Source organism: Notamacropus eugenii, chromosome 2, assembly GCF_028372415.1.
Source record: "Notamacropus eugenii isolate mMacEug1 chromosome 2, mMacEug1.pri_v2, whole genome shotgun sequence".
Classification (NCBI taxonomy): domain Eukaryota; kingdom Metazoa; phylum Chordata; class Mammalia; order Diprotodontia; family Macropodidae; genus Notamacropus; species Notamacropus eugenii.
This window is the reverse complement of record NC_092873.1, coordinates 536,058,926-536,082,954: the sequence shown is the minus strand read 5'-3', so window position 1 is coordinate 536,082,954 and position 24,029 is coordinate 536,058,926. Positions and strand designations below refer to the sequence as shown.

General features: G+C 42.9%; 1 protein-coding gene and 1 long non-coding RNA gene across 5 annotated transcripts in view; one reads left to right on the top strand and one right to left on the bottom strand.

Moving 5' to 3' along the window:
• The window catches only part of ERICH3 (glutamate rich 3), a 135,210-nt gene that overhangs the window by 14,501 nt on the left and 96,680 nt on the right, over positions 1-24,029 (top strand). For 3 of the 4 annotated variants that reach the window (XM_072649854.1, XM_072649857.1, XM_072649856.1), the window contains 3 exons: positions 7,596-7,689; positions 15,048-15,173; positions 17,605-17,676. In XM_072649854.1, the coding sequence (XP_072505955.1) occupies positions 7,596-7,689; positions 15,048-15,173; positions 17,605-17,676 (292 nt within the window). Of the gene's footprint in view, positions 1-2,175; positions 2,694-7,595; positions 7,690-15,047; positions 15,174-17,604; positions 17,677-24,029 lie in introns of those variants that run through there. The other variant, XM_072649855.1, reaches the window with a different exon arrangement.
• LOC140530330 (uncharacterized) lies at positions 626-2,182 on the bottom strand. The gene is made up of 2 exons (XR_011975903.1): positions 1,923-2,182; positions 626-798 (listed from the first exon to the last, which is right to left on the bottom strand). It is a non-coding gene; the product is annotated as an uncharacterized lncRNA (long non-coding RNA).

The following is a 24,029-nucleotide window of genomic DNA, read 5'->3' as shown; positions in this document are numbered from 1 at the left end:
GCTAATGAGGAATGTGTGTATAGAAAACATGTCTAATGAGTGACAGCTTCCACAGTGGAAATCCTTTTCTCCCCTGTGTAGTCCCCTATGATGTTGCCCTGAAGTGTTACTTCCCACTGGGCTCTAAGTCAGTGACTCTCTCGTCCCAAGCTGGTATTCCTCTATTGTGGGGTGAAAAATCGTTCTAAGGTTGCATTAGGTTTTTGGGTAAACATGGTCCCTTTCAAACCAGATAATTCTGAGCCCTTCTTAGAGACTGTGGAGGTTTGCTCAGAAGTATATGTTGAGCTAGTTCACTCAGCTATGGGCTCCACCCAAATGTTGCTCATGAAATGAAATGTTTGCAGGTTAGCTTGCCAATAGTGCGCACAGATGGAGATCAGTGGGTTTTTTTTTTTTACTAGCTATTTCACCCAGACATATTAAGAATGTAAAGAAAATAATATTAAAGTTCTCCCCAGGCTACATCGTTAGAATTTGCTGAGTGATACTGTAAGTCAATATTTAGCATAATCGCTGCAGTCTGGTAGCTCCAAATGCAAATAAAAAAGGAATGAAGGAAGTAATATAAACTAATTGATCTAATATCAGTTCAGTCACCTCATGGAAGACGCGGGCCACATAGTCTTGTTTATAGTTTAATTCAGTTGGCATACTGTGGCTCCTTATTCGGGGATGGAAAATAAATGCCCCCTACGTCCACTGCCTGTCTTCATGTCTTCAGACTTCCTTGGAAGGACAAGTTGGAGATTTTTGACTTTCTCAGAGCTTTAAATCCAGAGCCATGCTGTGGCGTGTCTGAAATTCACCCGAGTGACAACGGTTTGTCGGTGAGGACCCAACGTTGAGCTGTATTGTAAATTCCTTATGTCTCTATAACTACTCACATGTAGATATGAAGGAGATATGGAAATCCATCTCCCTTTATGTGTAGAGATAGATAGATAGATATAGAACACTAATTCAATGTTGCCTCCAGATGCCTGTCTCTGTAACTCACACACTTGTTATGAGATCAGAGGAGATACTGAGTCCTCTCCTTAGATAACTATGAAATGCAACCGATGAGTGGTCAAGTGCTATCTTTACCAAGGTCACATAGCAGGTCAGTAGAAGAGAATGAGTTCTATTTTCCAAGCCCCAGAAAACTACCTGTGACTCTATTACAGGATACAAAATGTGTATGTGTAAACCTCTACATACAGATACATACATACATGCATACAGACACATTATCTTTTTCTCCCATAGAATTTTGCCAACAGCTTTATTTGACCATTGAATCCTCCATGTAAATGAACTGGTCGAACTAATTCCTTTTGGAAGAGCCTGGCCAGTCTGAGTGAAGCTATCCAGGATTCTATCACTTCCCCCCAATAAAGGGGAAGAGGTTTAGAGGACCAAAAAGTGAGGAAAGAAGCCCTAAAGGGGTTACCATTAAACCTGGACAACCCCATTCTGTCCAGCGAAGCTGACTTACTTTTGGGACAGTAACGTTTATTTTGGCCCTCTGCCAGTTTCCTAATGGAACTAGAAAAAAAGACAAGGCACTTAAAACATTCATCAAGCACCTGGAGTATGTGTGGCACAGTTAAAAATTTGTGGCTAATGACTCAGCTCCCATCCTTGAGGAATGGTGGAGCTTGCTGGGGTGTTGGAGATGACGTGTGCTGAAATCTGTTCTAAAGCAGGTCTACCCTCATAGGAAACCTGAGCCATAGGGATGGATATGAGTGATCCCCTTGCCCCCTTCCCACCTCCTTTCACAAATGAAGAAACTGAAGTCTGGAAAGGTCAAAAACTGGCTCTGAGGAGACCCAGGTATTCTGACTCTCAATTAAAAGGAGAATAGATATTTTAAAAAATGTAGTGACTTCTATTCCTCAGATCTAAAAAAAAATATCATTACTAATCATTCTTACCTAAAAGACACCAGGTAGTTAGATCCGATGACCGTGCAGTTAGCCAATACATATTTGTATGCATTATTACCATCTCATAAAAGGAGTTTAAATCCTTTGAAAGCAGAGAGCCCATCCTATGCTTTCTGTGTGCTCAGCCCCCAGCCTAATGCCACAGCCACAGTATGCGCTCAATAAATGCCTATTGATGATGGTGGTGATGACGAGGCCTTTCTTTTTAGCTGGGTTTCCATGGGGATCTATCTTTGAGAGCAGACTAAGGCATGGGCTGGGGGGGAGGGGGGAGCCTTGGGGAAGAGATCTCTTGACTTATTGCTGTACATTTTTGACTATTGTGATCCCTTAGTCCATTGATAACAGGAGTAGAAGAAAGCCCTGAGGTGGTGGATCTGAGAGGGGACAGTGCTGGGCAGGCAGACTTGGGGGGAGCTCTTTTGTGAAAACTCCTTTCCAGACCATATCAAAGGAAGAAATACTGTCTAAGCATAAGGCCGTCGGACAAGCTCCCTCCTGCATTCCGGGAGTGGCACAACTTCTTGCCCCCAGTTTCTTTAATCCACATTTGAGCATTCCTGTTACCATGACTTTGCAAAGAGATTAGTTTAAAGATATTTGAGTCAGAAAAACAGACAATAAGTCTATCCTATCACAGGACTCTGATGATTTCTCTTACAAGCCTGCGAACCGTGGAATCAGGACTGTTAGGAGTGAAGGACACCTCACCTTTTGGCAGATGAGCAACTGAAAAGATGTTCTAAGAAATAGAAAAGGGTAAGGATCGGAAAGGGGGACCTTGAAGTGGCAGGAAACCTTTGGTCATATGCCCAGGCCAGCAGGGTAACCTGAAGAACACCTCAGTGCTGTTTGCCTCTGGTTTTTGGAGGTGCCTACATTACTGAAAGCCTCCAGCCTCAGAGAGTCGACGCCTGATGTAAGCTCACAGGAATTTTTATTCCTACTGCCTGGACATCCTCAGCCCTGAAGGTGACATCTCATCTTCTGGGTTTTGAGGCCAGTGTTTCATCCCTAGAGGACAAAACAAAGCTTTGTTACATTGGAGACACTAAGATTCCTTGGTGAGCCCCCTTAGTGACTGGATGACGTCAGCCTCTCAGAGCATCTCTCCCTGTCTGTCAGATGAGCTCATGTGAGATACACCTGAAGCCTCTCTTTCATGGGCTCATTGAAAAGCTTCAGACAATGTGTGTCAAAGGTCTTTGCACATGTTGATGTAAACGTGAGCTATTGTGATGGAGGTAATGACAATGGTGATGGTCACAATGTCCCAGGTGATGATGGTGATCGGCCTGATACGGGCTTTATTCTTATTCCACTTCAAATTGCCCCCTCAGAACTCTTTCTATCTGCACAAGATGAGCATGTTAGCATCAGTCAGTCTTCCTGGAAATGTGGATCTCGGGCATTTTGGAAAAAATACAGAGACAGCTCTGCTCTCCCAAGTTCGGTGAAAATATGAGCACCTTCTATACGAATGCAGATTTGGAAGGAGGTTAACCCTCTTGGAAGCAGAGCAGCAGAAAGCTGAGCCAAAAAGAACAGAGTGCATTGCACTAGACCAAGAAATAAGAGGGACCCACCAGGTTCAAGCCTGGGCCTCTTTTTTCTCTGGCTCTGGGACTTTAGGCATGGCTTAACTTCAGTTTTCCCACCTGTAAAATGGGAATGTTGGGACTACTTGCTTCACCTATACTTCCTTGGTTTGTTATCAAGACTCCAGGAGATAACAACGTTTTTGAAAAGATAATTAGTCATGGTAAAACACTATGTCAGTTATTATTACCAGGAATCTAGACCAAAAGCTGAAATATATGAAAGCCTGAGCTTGGAGTAGTAGCTTTGCATTGTCCTGAGGTGTCTCGCTCAGTCGGATTCTACCTTGGCTTCTTCAGTCAAGCCTATAGGAGATCCAGGTAGATCCAAGGTCTGCCAGAGCCACAGTAATCTGCCACTGTGTGAAGAGAGGGCAGTGCTGAACAAAACATATTTCTTGTTGTAAACTTGGGGCAGAGTCAGCAAAGGCAGAGCTAGTGGAGGCCAGTTCCCTTCCTGGCTGTCATGTACTGGGCATTGTCTTCCCCTGTAACCTTTCTGAGGGAAGGGACTTCTCCATTTATTTTTCTAAATTTGTGTTCCCAGACCTTGACACATAATAAGCATATAGAGATAGGGTTGGCTGGTTTTATTGGTATGGGAACTCCCAGGTGAGGAAATGCCTGCCAACACAAAATAGCGCCTCCTCTATGATTCATCATCTTAGAGACTAGCCTAGGGCAAGTGGTAAAATGACTTGCCCAAGACTCCAGGACCAGGATGTGTCAGAACTGGGCTGAAATCCAGACCTCCCTGACAAATTGCCTTTCATGGTCAATGCCTGATAAATGCTTTGACAGCTAGGAGGTGCAGTGGATAAATTTCCAGGCCTGAAATCAGCATGACTCGAGTTCAAATACAACCTGTGTGACCCTGGACATGTCACCTAATCTCTGCCTGCCTCAGTTTCCTCATCTGTAAAATGGAGATAAAACTAGCACAAACCTCCCAAGGTTGTTGTGAGGAATACATGAAATTCTATTTATAAAGGATTTTGCCAACTCAAAGCACAATCTAAGAACAATTCATTCATTCACTCTTGCATCATTCATTCCCCTCAGCACAGTCTTTCCTAAGCAGGAAGTGTGTGCCTTTGGCGCCTCTTTGTCCCTTTTTAGTGTTTCTGACCTCGTTCCACAAGTGCTCCCCGTCCTCAGTGTTTGTGTGTTGTGTGACCGCCAGGCCAGTTTGGACATCACTCCTGCTCACTCTCAGCCTTCCTTCCACAAATAGCATTGCATATAGAGCAGGTGCGGGACGCCAGCCTACGTCCCAGGTAGGATGAAAGGCTGAAGAGGACCCAGTCCCCACCCTCAGAGAGTGCACACGGGGCCTGAAGGCATAAGTAAAATAGAATGGAAGGAGTTCTAAGAGAAGTTTGCCAGTTCCACATCCTGAAGGGTCAGAAGAGTAAAAAACTCCCTACTGGCTCCAGAGAACAGGAAGTGCTTCATTGCAGGTGGTGTTTGAGCTGGGTCTTGGGAAGAGAGGGAGGAATTTAGCAGATGGACATTGGGGCCAGGAAGATCACAACCAGCACACATAAATAAACACAAAATATTGCCAATATACATACAAGATTTGAGGGAGCGGGTGCCAACAACCAGAGGGGAGCCAGAAAAGGTGGCCTGGGGAGGTCATGCTGGAGCCAAGTCTTGAAGGAGTTTCTAAGAGAGCAGTATGGCGGTGAAGTGCATCCCAGTTAAGGGCGTCAGCCATGAGAAAGACACTGCCATGTCTGAGGAACGCTTGAGTGAAGAGGACTCATGTGTAATAAGTATGAAAAAGTAGCATGGGGCCTGGTTGGGAAAGGCCTTTAAAGGTCAAACAGAGGAACTGATATTTTATTATCCTTGTTGTTTGGGGCCAAGTTGGGCAGAAATTTAAATGTCCAACAGAGGAGTTTGCATTTGTTCCAAAGGTACTGGAATTTCTTGAGAAGAGGAGGATACAGTCAGATGTGTACTTTCAGAATCACATTAGCTTCTGTGCCTGGGAGTGAAGGGAGACTTGAGTCAGAAATATCAACTGGAAAACTGTTAGAAAAATCGAGGGGAGAGGTGGTGAGGACCAGAATGTGTGTGGGGGGAGATGTGGTAGAAGGAGCATGTGTATGAACTTTTGTAGAGGAAGAAATGATAAGATTTGGAAATTAATGAGATATGTGGAGTGAGTGAGAGAGAGAGAGCTCTGAGACTGGACACCTGGATGACTGGAAGGATGGTGGTGCCCTCAGCAAGAGTGATCTGGGTTTAGAAGGAAAGATGAAGAATTCATTTGAGGACATGAACAAGTTAGATGCTGGTTGCACATCCGGTTTGGTACTTAGTAATCAGAATTATTACTCAGGAGAGAGCCCACATATGGGATTTATCTGCATAGAGATGATCATTAAAGATGTGGAAGATTATGAGGTCACCAGATGAGAGTATAGAAAGGAAAAAAAAAATGGAGTCCAAGCCAGAGCCTTGAAGTACATCCTCATGTAATAGGCTTGATCTGGATGGTGATATACCAGAGATGATTGGAATGGCATGGAGGAGAGCCAGGAGAGCATTTGTCACAGACTCCCAGAAAGAAGAGTGTCCAGAAGGAGAAGGTGGTCAGCAGCGTCAGATGCTGCAGAAAGTCTAAGAAGGATGAGGAATGAGTCAAAAGCTCAATGGCAACTTTGGAGAGAGAATTTTCATTTGAATGAGAAGTAGGTGAGAACAGAGGAAGTGTAGGTAGGTATAGGAGACCACATTTTTTAGGAGTTTGGCTGAGAAAAAGAGAAGAGGTCTAGAATCCCCTTAAGGGGATGGCATGGTCTACTGAGCATTTGCTTTTCAGGATAAGGGAGCCTGGGGTTTCTTTATAGACCATAGGGAAGCGACCAGTAGATGGAAGAAGGTTGAATATTATCATGACTCAAAATGATTATGGGGTAACTGGCAGGAGAAGATGAGACAGGATGGGGAGGTGGTCAAGGATACATGGAAAGTGATTGCTCTTCATGAGAATAAATGCCAGCTCATATTCAGAGCACTATCTAGAGGTTATGAGAAGCAGAGAACATGAAACACATGGCAGATGGTCTCTATTTTCTAAGTGAAATAGGAGACACAGTCCTCAGGGTGGAGGATGGAGGCTGGAAGTATCATGGCAGGCTTGAAGACTGAAAAGAAGGTTTAGAGTGACAGCTATGAGGAGGAGGAGAGAGGATTCACTGGTAAGGATTAAAATGATTTCTCAGTTGCAAAGAAAGCCCAGTTGAGATTGATATCATCAGCTTGTGATGGATCCAGAAGACGTCGTTGCCCAAATTCCTCCATCTGCATTGGGAGCAGGGAAAGGAGGAAAGAGGGGATTATCCAGGGTGGGGTTTGACAAGGAGAAGACAGTCAGGTTCAACACTAGAGGGCAGCACCGAGTGGGACAGGCTAACCAAGAAGATGTTGGTTATGGAGGCAAAGGCAGTCAGCTGCGCTGGAGAATCTGGGGGAGATTTTATGTTCCTTGAGGACAAGGGCTGTTCATTTTTGTATCCTCAGGGCCTAGCACAATGCCTGGCACACAGTAGGTGCTCAAGACATGCTTCAGTGAAAGTGTCAACAATTTGAAAGGCCAGGTGTTGATCCTCCCTATTTATTTAGTTGAAAAATCTCCACCCTAAAGCTCTCTGAGCAAGGAGCAGGAGCCACAACGTTGTCACTTTAAAGAATGGAAAAGAAGCTTGTGCTTTGACCCTTAGGAGCAGGGCCATTCAAGAGAAATCAAAATTGTGTTGATTCCTTTGGTGAGTTCAGATAGGAGGGAAAAATGGGACCTGGGTAACACTGGATGGGTCCCAGTGTCTAGAGAGAAGACCCTCGCGACCCCTCATAGGAGCAGGGAAATGGCCCTGTTAGGCTGGGGCAGTGCTCTCGTTCCGGTCTTGTTCTGGTCTTGTTTTCATCTCGTTTTGATCCTTGCAAGCAGCCTCTTAAAGCCTGAATTCAGGGACTCCATTTGGGGATTTAAATGTACTGTCTTATATCCACCTCACGATACTAACGTTAGGCTTGTTTTTCACCCTTCCAGACCACTTGCCACATACAACAGCCTTACAGACAAACACCTAGTTGGCTATTTCAGCAATATAAGAATACGGAGACATCTGCAGAGATCGGGGCTGGTAAGTCTTCATTTCATTCTTACTAGGCTTCCTGGGAGTTCATTCCACCTTTCATGTCGCAGTGGCCTTATCTTACCAGTCTCTTCAGTCTTTTAGGCCTGTTTTAGGTGAGGTCTAGTTAAATGAGGGTAGAGGTGATGATGGGCGGAAACAGGCAAAGGGGAGGATGGACCAAGATGATTTGTTTCCTTGGTCAGGGGGCAAACTTTAATGGTGGAAAATATGGGCTAGGTTGGTGGAGGAGATATGTGGGGAGGAGGCAAGATGAGCCTGGATAGTTTCTCTGAAAAATGTTGTTCTTTGACCAGTGGTTTGTCTATGCGCACTCTGCTTCTGGTCATCTCCTCCAGAGCACTGAGGTCTATGCATTCAGGGCTCAGGTGAGAAATCTTTTAAAGAAGTTCACATCAGACTCTGTAAATGAGCAAAGAAAAGCTGCTTGATACAAGGAAGTATTTTTCATGACACTGGGGGAAGTAGCGGCCACTGGGCTCAGTCACTGAAGCGCCCATGATCCAAAACCATTGGCTGCCAAGGCTCCCTTTTCCAGAAGCAACAAAGTAAAGTACCCTTCTCTTCCATCAAGGTGCTGTAAAGAGGGTTAGGCCATGGGATAGAGAAGGCACTGATGGTGTGGGACAGCAGACAGGGCTTTGGTGGTGTAGTCAGAGGGCTGGGCTTCACATCCCACTTCTCTCACCATCTGAGTGACCTTGGACAACGTTGGGCTTTGGTTTCCTTATCAGTAAAATAAGGAGATGGAACTATGGGACCTCCAGTGTTCCTTCTAACTCTGGGGATATGATCTTATGACGACAGTCCTTCAACAATTTAGAAACATCTGAACTTAGCATCTGTTTAGCAGGGATAATCATAATCAGTTCAGATAGGGAGCTATCAGATGGCTGTTTCCTCTTCCTTCTGGCACCCATATCCCAGGTGAGCTCCTCCCTTACACAGTCCTATAGTAGGCTCCATTCTTCAGCAGCAAAATGGTGGCCCAGGTACTATTCTCCCATGGTTCCTCATATCCCAGGTTACAGCCCCATCCTCATTCCAAACTCAACTGAATTTGTCTTGAAAAATGGATTTGAGGGGACTTTTCATGCTGCTTTCCTTGAGTGTAAAAAGGCCATGTGACACGGTATTGAAATAGATATAGAAGCTGTTTCCTTCAACGTGAGGATAGTAGCCCATCTTGTATGATTCTGGTGTGTGTCCTCCCAAAAGCTGGTCACAAAAAGATTCACCCCGCTTGCCAGAGGCCTTCCTGGCTTCCTCTTGACATGTCTGGGGCACCAGCAGAGTGCTCTTCCTGACCCCTTGTCATCCCTAATCCTTGTCACGTGACCAGGCCCTCTTCACATCACACATTTCTTTGATGATGTCCTTCCTTCCTGCCCCTGGAAGCTCTTCACTGATTAAATAAGATTACATTAAGTTGCCGTCCTCGTATGTTGATGCCTTCTGGGTTCTGTTGGGCTTCCCTGAGATTTTGCCCCCTTCCTTCTTTCTTAGTTCTTTCCTTTTTCCACACTTTTTTCTTCATTTCCTCCTCAGACTAGATTATATGATAACCTTTCCATCTGCTCCTTCTAGGAGATGGCTTTGCTCCAGATGTTTCCTATGTCTACAAAATGTGATGGCTTCCTTCATTCTGTTGTCCTATGGTTCCCATATGAGTATATTTGTCATGTTCATGGATCATGAGGAAAATATTTGGCAGCCCCTGATGTTTTGGTCACAAGATGGTAGCTTTTAACTAAAAGGGACTTCCATGGTCAGCTAATGCAATCCTTTGATTTTGCAGATGAGGAAACTGAGCCACATTGTCCAGGGAAGTGACTTGCCCAATGTCATATCGCTAAAAAGTGACAGAGGGGGAGCTGAATCCAGGATCTCTGACTCCAGGCCATTTCTCTTTTTATTGTTCCATATTGCCTCTTTGGAGATTTCTAGGAGCCTACATTTCATGTCCCGATAGATATATCCATATAGGATACTGTAATAGCAAGCACCTTAGCAGGCCCAAGATGGCCTGCTAATACAGGCTCTTTGATCTGTTTTATAAAGGAAAGATAGCTTCAAAGGGGTTAATAATCCTTCTTTAATTAAACATATATAATTCATTCAATAGTTCAAGGGAAAGGTTAACATCGTGAATGTGGAGAAAATACAAGCAGAGAAAATATAAGGAGAGAAATTATCGCAAAGATCAACAGATAGAGCTCCAACTGTCTGCCAAAGTAATACAATCACCTACATATACCACTGGATGTGGGGAAGCACCAACAACATCTGAGTAGTTGGGGCCTCTTAACAAACTGCTACTCAGAGTCCCATCCAAGGAGTCAAAAGGTCCTTCTCTTAAGCAAAATCCCCAAAGCAAAACACTAACCTCCCAGTATATACAGTTTTCAACTAATAGGCTCAGAGTCAGAAGGCATCACAAGGCACGTGACTCAGCACAGCTGTGAACTACCAGGGTTCAAAAGAGTTTGAGCCTTCAGATGTTTTCAATGCGCCTGGAAAACTGAACTCCCAAAAGAAAACAACAAAGATCCTACTTTGCTTGCTCTTACAGACATACATTAAAAGTCTTGGAGAAGTAATCTAATTAATTAATTTTAATCCAGTTTGTTAATACTGCACTGACATTTTACATAATGCTTACATACATTATCTTATTTGAGTCTCTCAACCCTGTGAGGTAGTTACCAAAAGTATTAATCATCCCCATTTTACAGATGAGGAAACTGAGGCTGTAAGAGTTTAAGCAAGTTAAGGCTTTAAAAACAGTTAGGTTTTCTAGTGGATAAAATGCTAGACTATGAGTCAGGGAAATCTGAGTTCAAATCCTACCTCAGAATCTCAATAGTGGTATGACCCTGTGTTAGAGGAACAAAAACTCAAAATAAGCTTGTGTTTCTGGGGACAGTTAAAGACTGCCTCTGTTGGGGGTACAAAATCATGCTCACAGATGACTCAGGCTAGGTGGGGTGAACAAGCCTGCCCTCCATACTTATTTCAGTTCTGTTTTCTCTGCCAAAGAGGAGAACTGGACTGGAGCAAACCAAGCAAAAATGGCTAAGGGGGGTGGGTGGGGCCTGAGATAAGTAAGGACACAGTGAAGAGACCTCCAAGCTGACTTTGATAAATCAGATCTGGTGGCCTATATGAACTGGACCTTTGGAGGCAATGTGGGTCAGTTTCCAGTCCTTCTCTGAGGATGGCTACCTGACTTAACCTTGGGAAAATAGCAACTGTCTTGTGCCTTGGTTTCCTCAACTGTGCAATGAGGGGGTTGGACTAGGGGGCTTCTCCACCTCTAGATCTCTGAGCCCATGAACCCAAGATAGATTCTGAAAGAACTGGCAAATATGACTGGTGAGCCACTATGAGTGATATTTGGAAGACTGTAGAGAATGGGAAAGAGGAAATATCTTAATTTGGGGGGAAAAGAAAAGGAAGAAAATAAAATCTGCCAAACAATTGGCCAAAGAGCTTCACTACAACTCCTCCCAAAGTTCTAGAATGTATGAGGGATGGCAAGAGAACATCTAGGGAAAGGAGCAGCCACCACCAAGGGCCACCATGTCTGTCTCAAGAACAGGTCATGCCAGACTCACCGTGTTTCCTTCTTTTGGCAGGATGACTAGTGTTAGGGAATGCCACAGAGTTTTCCTAGATTTGTTGATAATATTAGCCAAAGTCTCTCAAGCCATCCTTGTAGAAAAGAGAGTGAAGGAGATAGATAGGTGCTCAACTTGTGCGTGACTAGATAGATTTGGGTCTGGTTCAACAAGCAGACTCAAGAGTAGTCAGTATTCATGGTACAATGTCACCTTGGGAAATCTCCAGTGGAGCACACCAGGATCTGTGCCGGGTTCTGATCTGTTTAACATTTATCAGTGACTTGGACAAAGACATAGGGGGTATGTGGATCAGATCTGAAGGTTACAAAGAGCTGGGAGGGATATTGAACACCCTGGGTGAAAGCCAGTATCCAAAGGGACCTTTGCAGGGTCAAAATTTAACTAATAAGGCAAAATTTAATAGAGATAAGTGTAAAGTCTTATGCTTGGGTTCCAAAAGTGACCTCTCCAAACCAGATGGGCTTGGAGATGATTAGACAAGAGTGGCTTTTAGTTTTCCAGACTGTAAGGTACCTTGGGTTAGTGACATGATGAGGTGTCTAATATATAGCTGATATAAACTTGGACTAGTGAGGAAAGGCTGAGCATCCAGGAAGAGGGACGTGACAACCCCTGGCCTCTTCCTTGTGTTGCCCCAGGTGGGTGTATTCAGGTCTGGGTGCCTCAGGAAGGATTTTGATAAGCTGGAGAGCATCCTGAAAAACCCAGGCAAATGACAGAAAGGCCCAAGTCCATGAAAAGCAGTTGGAAGGACCAGAGCTCTTGGGGGAGGAGGTGACTCAAGGATGTGGGAGGTGAAGTGTAGGTGAGGTGAAGTTCTGGGTCTCCCCTCCTTTCTCCTCATCCAGACCCTTGGCAACTTCATTCTGGCTTTTATCCTGAGTCTTCATCCCCCTCAATGTTTCTGTAGCACCTGATGCTCCCTTGGCTTCTGAGACCCTATTCTTCTACCTTGGCTCTCTCCCTATCTGTGTGATTCTTCCATCTCAATCTCTTGGGCTGTTCATTTAGCACAATCCTGGCACATAGTAGGTGCTTAATAAATGCTTATTGACTGACTGATGAGTATGATCATCTCATAAACAGGGCAAGTTGAACCCATTTTCTTCCTACACTATTTCTTAGAATTGCTTCCAAAAAATAGGATTATGGATTTAGACTAGAAGGGGCACTGGGTATCGTTTAGGTTAACCCTCAGACTTTAGAGATGAAAAAACCTGGAGAATTTAAGTGACGTGACTAAGTCACACTGGCGATTAGTAGAAGAGATAGGATTGAGTTCAGGCCCTGTATTCTCCAATGCAGCCCTCAAAATTCCAAGGGCTCACTCCTCACTTGTATGTCAATGAGCCCCAAATCTACTGGCCCACTCCCAGCCTTTTTCCTGAACTCTTCAGTTTTCTCATTGCCTGCTTGACATATTAAATGAATTGCTGGTTCTGAAAATTTAGCACCGCCCAAACCAGACTCTTTATCTCTTCTCAAACTCGACCTTCCCCAGTTTCTTCATTTTACAGAATCACAAAACTGCTAGACATCTCTGTAGCCATCCACATGAGACTAGACCCAGGGAAGAATCTAAACTAGCACATTTTACAGCAGGTGATAAAGGAACCATATAGATTCAGACCAATCTCTTAGACTAGCTCCATCTACACCTGCATTATTGCGCAATCAAAGTAGACTTCAGAATCTTGAATCGTTAGAACCAATATGTGGAAAATGTTCTAACCATTGGCACCGTCCAAAAGCAGAATGAGCTGGGTGCTCCCCCTCTGGAAGTCTCCAAGCATCGTCTGGATGTTGGAGGTGCTGGAGGAGTCTTCGTTGGGTGAGGAGTGGGCCAGATGGTTGCCCGAGGTCTCTACTAACTCTGGACTCAGTGAGTCTATGATTCTGTGAATCTGGACCCCCTTGGACAGCATTCTTCAGTGGATTTGTGACCTCATCATTGTCCCATACTCTTCCACAAATTATCTTAGTTATGTTATATTTACCAAGGCAGGAAAATAACAAAGTTTGATAATATAATGAAAAGCTATTTCAAAAACAAAACACTCTGAACTAGTTCATCGTTTATGTCTTGACCACATCTAATGGCAAGTTAAATGCCTGAGGGCAAGAACTGGTTTTCTTGGCATCCTCAGCCCTCCCCTGAGAGTCTCAGTACTTCTGATGTTTCCTCAGGGTAGGAGAACACCTCCTCCACCAGTGCTGAGCCCAAGAGCAGAGAATTCAAAATGAGAAGGAATCCTAGCAACCATCTAGCCAAATAGCTAACAGTATGCATGTATGTGCTGCTGGCTGTGTGCCAGGCACTGTGCTAAGAACCTTTGGTTTCATCCAGTGCACACGTGGAAGGCACACCTGACTAGTGGGTGTCTGGTCTCGGCCTCAAGACTGACAGGAAGAGGGAGCCCATTGCCCTGGGAGCAGCCCTGATCCATAGGAAGGTTTTCCTGTATCCAGTCAAAGCTGGTCTCTTTGAACCTTTTGCTCCTGATTTCTACTTCTCTCCTCTGTGACCATGACACCCTTTCTTTCCCATGACATCCTTTAATAGTTTCCCTAACTTGAGAGAGGTGGTATGATACAGTGGAACGCAAGCTGGATTTGGAGTCCAAAGGTTCTAGATTCAAATGCTGCCTCCCACACCAACTAGCTGTGTGACCCTTGGAAACTCACTTGACATATCTGAAACATTTCCTTCCCTGTATAATAGGGACAAAAACACCTGTGGTACTTAACTTCACAGGGTCTTTAATACACTCCAATGAAATCACTTAGACAAAGTGCTTTGCAAAACTTACAACATTTTATCCATTTTGGATCTCATTCCCAGAACTTAGTTTGAGGCCTACAAGTATATACAAGTATGCATTCCATGTATATATTCCATATATATATGTTTGTGGTATGACAATCAAAGGTATGTATACATACACATATATGTGCATATGCATACCCATATCCATACCCACATACAGATACCCACATCTCACACACATACAATGCGGACATACACATGTATACATATGCATGTACACGGGCATATGTATGCAAATGCATGTATACAACATACACTCTTCTATATAGCCTTAGAGAATTGTCACTGAGGTAAGTGACTTGTTCAGGGTCACACAGCCTATATGGGGCAGAGATTGATCTTGAACCAAAGTCTTCCTGACACTGAAGGTAACCCTTTCAACTCTGCACCATGATCTTTCACTTTGCACATACTTGGTGTTTAGTAACTACTCAGTGGAGCTTAGAACTTTTGTAAGGCTGTGCACATGTTGCACCAATGATGTGTCTATGACTCAGGATATTGGACGGCTTTCTTCATTTTCCAACATGCTCTTTTAAAATCATCTTGTCTTATGGGGATGGTCACAGGAAGTCTGGTGCAAGGAACACCTGGGCTCCATCAAGAGAACCTGTTTAAGCAAATGGAAACTCGGTGGCCCATTTCACATATACCACCTGGCCCCCCTCAGAATGGCAGCAGAGGAGGGGACCCTCCTCTTTGGTCTTCCTTCTTGGTTGATGAAATGTTCATTGACAATGAAAGTTGATCAACTATTGTTATCCTTTTTTTCCACGTAGAAACCGCCTGTCTCCCGGCTGCTGTGTCTAGGCTGTGTGTGGGGTGGAGGGAGAAGAGGGGTGTTTTCTGATCGTGTATCTGTTTGTTCATTGCAGATCACGAGAAGTGGAAGAATACTCTCGGAGAAAGAATACAGACAAAACATCATGAGGAAGGATCACCACAAACTCACCAGAGAACATCTAACACACGCCATATACAAAAAGATCCTTGAAATGGAGGTAAACCAGTTGACATTTCCCTATTCATGCTTGCTAATTTAGGGTTTCGTTTTTAAAGTCTATGGCCATTAACCAAAGGACTCCTCTCCATTTTGAGCCTTCAGTAATAAAGATGTGCTGAAAGTTTAGGAAGCAGCTGGTCAGCGTGGCTTTATGTGAGCTTTGTAAAAGCCCCGGGAGGAAGGAGGTATCACAGGCCTCATTATCTCTGCTTTACACAGGAAAAAACTGAGGCACGGAGTCCTTGCCATTTCTTGCCCCTGGCCACTCAAGTAGTCAGTGTCTGAGATCTGAAACCAGGTCTTGGATTCCATTTTTTTTGCCCCATCATGCGGGACATTGGCATGAACACATCCTCTCTTTTTAGGCCATATTGGTCAACATATATTCATTCAGCACTGAACACTCCACATATGTCCTTTATCTGTCATGACACTTTTAGTGGTGTGTCCACCTAATTTGATAAAGTGGCTCAGGCTTACCCCAAGCAACTTGTAGTTTCAAGCATGGACAGCATTTTAATCTCTGTGAAAAAGCAGATCGCTTCTTGGCTTGAACGCAGAGCGGTAAATCATGAAAGTTGGTTCATAAAACTGTTGACCTGGGGAATTCACTCAACATTTATGAACGACTCTAGAATTGCCTGTAAAAGAATCCTAAATATATTTAACTGCTGGTCTGAATTATTGTCACAATGCCACTGCATTGAGGAAACCTTACGTTTTGTGACCTCCTGAGTCTTTGCCATCTGAGCATGAGCTGTCTGTTTCCAGGTAGAGAGTTTGTCTGATTTAAAATAAGACTTTTGTTCTAATTTGATAGAAGCCACCACTGATGCTTAGATATTGACACATGAGCTTTCAAGGAAAGGGCAAGCCCCTGACAGAAGTGGCCCATGGCTGCCTTGCTGGAGGGTCCTGGGAGTTGGGGCAGAGGGTGGATCAGGTCGCATGGTGCCCATTCTGTATCTTAAACACTGAGACACCCTTGTTGAAAAGGGAAATCAAACCATAAGAGAACTTAGGATCATAGACTCGTTGTTTTATCATGGAAGATGCCTTTGAGCCATTTAATCTGGCTCTCCCACTTGACAGAAGATAAAATTGAGGCCCAGAGTGATTAAGTGGTGGATACACACAAGCACACACATTTATATAAAAGGTTATAGAAAAGTACTTAAATATGATAACACAAATAAAACACCTAAATACAGAGCTTCCATAAAGGCTATAGAAAAGGATGCAAATATAACGATTTAAATAAAATACTTAATGTACCGGCTGTAGAAAAGTGCTCAAAGATAATAACTTCCACAAAAGTACTTAACTACAGTGGAGCCTGGTACCTTCACACCTCCCCGCCTCTCCTGCACACCACTTCCATGCTCCCCTATTATTTCCCGACCAGCCAAACTGATCTCTGTGTTTTTTGTCAATGACTCTCCATGTGCCACCTCACCTGTTCCTTAGCCTTGCCCTCTGTCCCCTGTGCCCAGGATGCATGGCAGTCTCTCTCCTTCCTTGTGCCATGTCTCCAGGCTCGGCTCAAGGGCTGGTTTTGCCAGGGAGCCTTTCCCTGAGGTTCCCACGGCCTGCCAAGTCTCTAGTGCTTTCATCTTTTTTGTGTCTCTCTGGACATGTTCAAGTCATCCACAATGCCATGCTCCAAAGGAGCCAGCACAGTTTGAATTGATCTTTGCACCCCAGCACTGATAATGGCTCCTGGCCCATAGTAGGCATTTACTAAATGTTTGTTTAAATAAACATACACGCACATATGCATTCTAACAAGGATTGCCATCTATGTGTCTATCATCAATCTCTCATTGATCACTTGACTATCTTTTAATCTGTCTACCCATCTCTATCTCTACGTTGTCTGTTTTTCTGTGAGAAGCAACAGGGTTTAGAAACTAAAGGACTGGCTTGGAAAGCAGTACTACTTCTCACACAGACTGACTATGTGACCCTGGATGATTGATCCAAGCTTTCAGTGCTTTAGACAATTTTCTGAGACTATACATTGCAGAAAAGGTCTCTCTCCCCTGCCCCCTCTCCTCTCTTCTCCCTCCCTCCTTCCCTTTCCTCCCTCCCCTTCTTTCTCTCTCTCCCCCTCTCCCTCTCCCTTTCCCTCTCTTTTCCTCCCCCTCCCTTCCTCCCTTCCTCTCTTCTCTCTTCACATACACATGTGCATGTATCTCACTGAAAGGAAGATGGTTTAAAGAATCCAAAGAAAACCTCCTAAAACTTGAATCAGAGGATTTCCCAGGTTCCGCTTGGATCAACATGATTCCTATCATCTTATGGAGCCGGGAGTCCTTAAAGAGAGCTCCCTGATACGGTCACGTCTGGTGGGATTCCTTCACGAATGTTTCTTGACTCTAATGAGGCTTCATTTCCCGCCCCCTCTCCCTGTCTCCCCTTCTGTTTAGCACGACTACCAGATGGAGCTCAAGAGGCGTCTAGAGACCACAGCAAAGAAGGAACGAGTGCAGAGAGTCAAGGTAAGGAAGGACAGACCTTGGACGCCGACTTTGAAGTATCTCTAAAATGCTGCCTTTGGAATCCCAAAGAACTGAGCTCAAATCTTGTCTCAGACACCAATGCTCAAAGAAAAGTTACCAGAATTCAGGAAGACCGGGAAAGGCTTCTTGAAGGGGGTGGCAAGGCTACAAGTACAGATCCACCAAGAGATTGTCCACTCTTCAGGGTTGAGACTTAGCTAAGTGCAGGCAGGCTCACTACCAGTAGTTCAGGCACTAAGCTGATGGCTTTGGGAGCTATGGCAATCCATGAAACCTAAAAATACCAAGTGACTACTTTTCACTTTCTCCTTCTACAGGGAAAGTTGCAGAGGGATGAGAAGGGTACAAAGGCCACCATCAATCAGTTCTTTGACCAATTCTTAAAAGTTAATTTCAGTAGGGGTACTTTCAATGTGAGATCTTTGTCCAAAGACCAAGGAATCTCACTCCTGCAGGAATCCAACAATGTTCATATGTATTTTATCAATAAAAATATAAGGAAACTAGGAAAAATGGAAGGATGACACAGGTTGTCTTTGTAGGGGCAAATAAAGGAGTTTATAGGTTTGATTTCGGAGAACTCCCAAAGTAAATATTACTTTATGGGATTCTAGGTCATTTCCCTTTGTAGCACTCCTATTGAGAATAAGCAATCAGACACTGTAAAGGTCATTGTAGCTGATTGGCCAGTATTTGTAGTGTTTTAAGAAGTAGAGACATTCCACAAAAGGACTTGAGTCAACATATGCCTTGGTACTTGTTTGACTACAGTGAAAAATCATTTTTAGGAGGGCAATATTAAAAATACAGCTTAGGATGAAGAAATTAGAGGCCAAAGGCTGGCAAGCCACTCATAGCTTCATGCCTGTGTTTCTTGAGTATGTTCTTCAAGAGCATAGAGCATTAAACAGCATTGCAAACAAAAGAAGTTGTTTGCTCTTGAAAGGCAGAGAATAAACATTTTCTCATGTAGCTGTATTTTTTTCTGACCCAGCTATATGGATGCATTCTGCCTGCCAGCTATTAAAGCAAAGGAAAAATCATTGGCACTTTAGGTAAAATAACAAATGTAACATTGCATATTACAGCAACTCATGCTGGACCTCTCTAAACAACCTACTGGCTTGAAATTGGGAAATGGATAGAAGTAAAGATATTGACTATCCATTTCTTGGAGAAACCTAATCATTGTCAATGTGTAGTGGTCACAACAAGGAAAGGCATCAATATGTTGAAAGCACCTGGTCAAGCTACATTTGATCTTTTTTCCCTCTGGTTTGACAAGGCAGCCAAGGGCAACCCGGGTTTAGAGCATACTGATTTGCAAAACATCACAAAGCAGCAGAAGGTTCCAAGCAGTGTTGCCTCACAAAACAGCCAAAAGCAGCTGCAGTCAAAGAGAAAACAAGACTGTTGGAGCCTTGAGATGAGACTCAGCTGAGCAGATCATTCTGATAGCATTTTTGGATTAAACTGGAAAGAAAACAGCAAATAGATGTGAAATGTAACAGACCTACTGGCATTTCTTATGGTCTTCTGTTCTCCTCAGGGACGATAGTGGAACCACCACATTTGTACCTTATTATTTCAGTAGCTGATTTTCTGAGGCATAGCAGGAGCCCATTGGGAGAAGCATGGTGGAAAGCATTTGGGTGAGGATAAATGATTTCCAAAATAGAAATGGCGCTCTTGGAGGGCTAGGGTACAGATTGACTAAACAGAAGGAGGAGGAGTTGGGGGAACATCACAAACTTGGTGTAGAAGGATGATATGGTAGTGATGGAGATTTCAGTTATCTGGACACCAGTTATCTGGTACTGAGTCAACAAAAACCAAGAAAGTTAGCAAATATTCCACTTGCTTTAATGATTGTTCCAAAGTAGGGGAAGTGAATGGGCAAATGTTATTCTGGACCCTACTCTGTCCAACAAGGAGGGATTGTTTGTTGAGGTAGAAATGATAGGGAAGGGAATAACCAGCCCATAATAGTGTTTGTGATTGAGGTGAGAGAAAGCATCAATGATCTTACACAAAACCACGATTTGGGGAGAGTAGTGTTTAAAGAGTCCAGAAAAAAAAATAAAATTCTACAGGGAAAAATCAACCCAGAAGAGGACAGGAGCTCTCAAAAATGAAATACTGAAGAGATAAACAGAAAATGGCACTGATGAAGAGAAAGGGAGAGTTTCTTACAGAGACCTATGCAGACTCATAGGGATCTCACAGATAAACTCAGAAAAGATACATGTCTAGATGGAGACAAGGGTAAGTCATTGAGGATGGATGCAGAAGATTAGGGTGGTCCCATAAGAACTATGTCAGGAATTCTGAAACTCAGAATGAGCTGAGGTTGATGGTTAATGCCAACTAGTAACACAAAGGCATTTATTTTGGTTTGGGCTAGTTGGCGAAAGGAGAAGAAACAGAAAGGAGAGGACTAATTCCTCTTTATGGTTGGAAACAATGATGATGATAGAGGATGGTGACTATCACTGTTATCTTTCTTCTGTTTTCTTTTTAAAGAACAGAACATGCTGGGTAGAAAGAGTAAGAGACCCATGCAATCCTAAGGATGATGGGATCTTTATTGGCTTGTTCTGTCTGGGCCAGTGGCTTTGTCTTTTGGGGGAATGTCTCGATAGGAGTTTGTCTGAGGGGTTTGGTCTTAGAGAGTTTACCTGGAGCTCTAAGAGGTGAAATGGTCAGCCTGGGTCCCCAGCTAGCCTACACCAAGAGTCAAGAGTGCAAGGCCATGCTGTTAACCCCCTGGCCACCAACACACTTCCTTCTCTTTTCTTCCGGACTCTTTCTCTTACTTGAAAGCTCAGACCAGGTGCCAGCCATTCACCAAAGAGCTACAGGTTATCTCCCTGTTAGTTTTGTCTCCTTGATGTAGCTTTGACAATGATAATAAGGATGATGGTATAGATGAAGATGAGTAGTACTTGTAATCCTTTTATCTTTCCAGTAGAGTGTTAGCTACCTAAGGATAAGCACCTTGGTTTAGTCTTTGTGGTCAGTTGGGCAATCAATATTTATTAAGCACCTATTATGTGCGGGGCCCTATGCTAAGTACTTGGGGCCAGGGCCTAATACAGGGGCTTGTGTATAGGAGCTGTTTAATAAACACTGGTAAAATGGAAGTGACTTTCTTAATCATTGTAATATGAGAATTCCTGGCTTCCTTCCTGGATCCGCTGAAGCAACCCCTTCTGGAAGAGGCCATTCCCAATTCCCCAGACCACATAAGTGTCCTCACCTTGCCCTACTCTGTTTCTTGTCTATACTTGCCTGTACCTTCATGTGTCCATATTTCCTCACTGTTCCTCTTTCACTCTCTTCCATACATGGGCAGGTACTGTGCTGATGCTTTTTTTTTTTTTTATATTTTTATTTTGTAATGTTTAACAATCACTGCCATACAATTGCGATTTTATCCCTCCCCACCTACTCCCCACTACCCCCCTCCCTCCCCACGACTGCATACAATTCTGTATAGATTCTACATATACTTTCCTATTGAGTATATTTTCACTATAGTCATGCTATGTAGTCAGACTAAGATAAATGAAAGAAATCGTATAACAAATCAGAACATGATACACAAACACATACACATACACAAACATGATCTGCTACAATATGTGAGTGACTTCCATATTTCTCTCTCTGAGTGTGGCAGGCATTTTGCCTTGAGATCCTCCATTGGGATTTTTTTTTTTTTTTGGTAAGAAGTTCTTGTGTTATTACACAAATCTAAGTCTACCAGAAAAAACTCTCACACACTGTGGTTGTTGCTGTGCATAAAGTTCTCCTGGTTCTGCTCCTTTCACTCAGCATCAGGTCATATAAGTCCTTCCAGGCCTCTCTGAAGTCTTCTTGTTCATCATTTCTTATGGCATAATAGTACTCCATTACATTCATATACCATAATTTATTCAGCCATTCCCCAATTGATGGACATCCCCTTGACTTCCAGTTTTTGGCAACTACATAGAGTGCTGCTATAAATATTTTTGTACATGTGGGACCCTTTCCCATTTTTATGATCTCTTGGGGATATAGTCCTAGTAGCGATATTGCTGGGTCAAAGGGTATGCACATTTTTGTAGCCCTTTGGGCATAGTTCCAAATTGCTTTCCAGAATGGTTGGATGCGCTCACAGCTCCACCAACAATGAATTAGTGTTCCAACTTTCCCACATCCTCTCCAGCATTTATCATTTTCTTGTTCTGTCATGTTTGCCAATCTTATAGGTGCGATGTGGTACCTCAGAGTTGTTTTGATTTGCATCTCTCTAACCAATAGTGATTTAGAGCATTTTTTCATATGATTATAGATAGCTTTAATTTCTTCCTCTGAAAATTGCCTGTTCATATCCTTTGACCATTTATCAATTGGGGAATGACTTGTATGATTATACATTTGGATCAGTTCTCTATATATTCTAGAAATAAGGCCTTTATCCCCGAGCTTAGCTGTAAAAATTCTTTCCCAATTTACTACATCCCTCCGGATTTTGGTTGCATTGGGTTTGGTTGTGCAAAAACTTCTCAGTTTAATGTAATCAAAGTTATCCATTTTGCATTTCATAATGCTTTCTATCTCTCCTTTAGTAAAGAATTCTTCCCTTCTCCATAGATCTGATAAATACACTATTCCTTGCTTCTCCAGTTTATTCATGGTATCAATCTTTATACCTAAATCATGTACCCATTTGGACTTTATTCTTGTGTACGGTGTCAGGTATGGGTCTATGCCTAATTTCCGCCACACTGTTATCCAGTTTTCCCAGCAATTTTTGTCAAACAATGAGTTCTTATCCCAGAAGCTGGGGTCCTTGGGTTTATCAAACAGAAGGTTGCTATATTCCTTGCCTACTGCATCTTGAGTGCCAAGTCTATTCCACTTGTCTACCTCTCTGTTTCTTAGCCAATACCAAGTGGTTTTGATAATTGCTGCTTTATAGTACAGTTTGAGGTCTGGTAGCGCTAGGCCACCTTCCCAAGCATTTCTTTTCATTAGTCCCTTTGATATTCTGGACCTTTTGTTTTTCCAAATGAATTTTGATATTATTTTATCCAGCTCTAGAAAGTAATTGTCTGATAGTTTAATTGGTATGGCACTAAATAAGTATATTAATTTGGGTAGAATTGTCATTTTTATTATATTAGCACGGCCTACCCATGAGCAACTAATGTTTTTCCACTTACTTAAATCTGACTTTATTTGTGCAAAAAGTGTCTTGTAATTGTGTTCATATAATCCCTGGGTTTGTTTTGGCAGGTAGACTCCTAAGTATTTTATACTGTCTACCCTAGCTTTAAATGGGATTTCTCTTTCTATCTCTTGCTGTTGGACTCTGTTGCTAATATATAGGAACGCAGAAGATTTGTGTGGGTTTATTTTGTACCCTGCAACTTTGCCAAAGTTGTTTATTAATTCAAGTAATTTTTTACTTGAATCTCTGGGATTCTCTAGGTAAATCATCATATCATCTGCAAAGAGTGATAACTTAGTTTCTTCTTTGGCTATTCTAATTCCTTGAATATCTTTATCTTGTCTAATTGCTACAGCTAACATTTCTAGTACCATATTGAATAATAGTGGTGATAATGGACAACCTTGTTTCACCCCTGATCTTATTGGGAATGCATCTAGCTTATCCCCATTGCATATAATGCTTGCTGAAGGTTTTAGATAGATACTGCTTATTATTTTATGGAAAGTTCCCTTTATTCCTACGTTCTCCAGTGTTTTTAGTAGGAATGGATGTTGTATTTTGTCAAAAGCTTTTTCTGCATCTATTGAGATAATCATGTGGTTTTTGTTAGCTTTGTTGTTGATGTGATCGATAATGCTAAGAGTTTTCCTAATATTGAACCAGCCCTGTAGTCCTGGTATGAATCCTACCTGATCATAATGTATTAATCTCGTGATAAGATGCTGTATTCGTTTTGCTAGAATCTTATTTAAAATTTTTGCATCTATATTCATTAGGGAAATTGGTCTATAATTTTCTTTCTCTGTTTTGTCTCTTCCTGGTTTGGGTATCAAAACCATATTTGTATCATAGAAAGAATTTGGGAGGACTCCTTCTTCTCCAATTTTCAAGAATAGTGTATGTAGTATTGGAATTAACTGTTCTTTAAATGTTTGATAGAATTCACTTGTGAATCCATCTGGCCCTGGAGATTTTTTCCTAGGGAGTTCATTGATGGCTTGTTCAATTTCTTTTTCTGAGATGGGATTGTTTAAGTATTCAACTTCCTCTTCTGTTAATGTGCTGATGCTTTTTACAAGTATCTGCTTTAGTCCTCACTGCACCCACT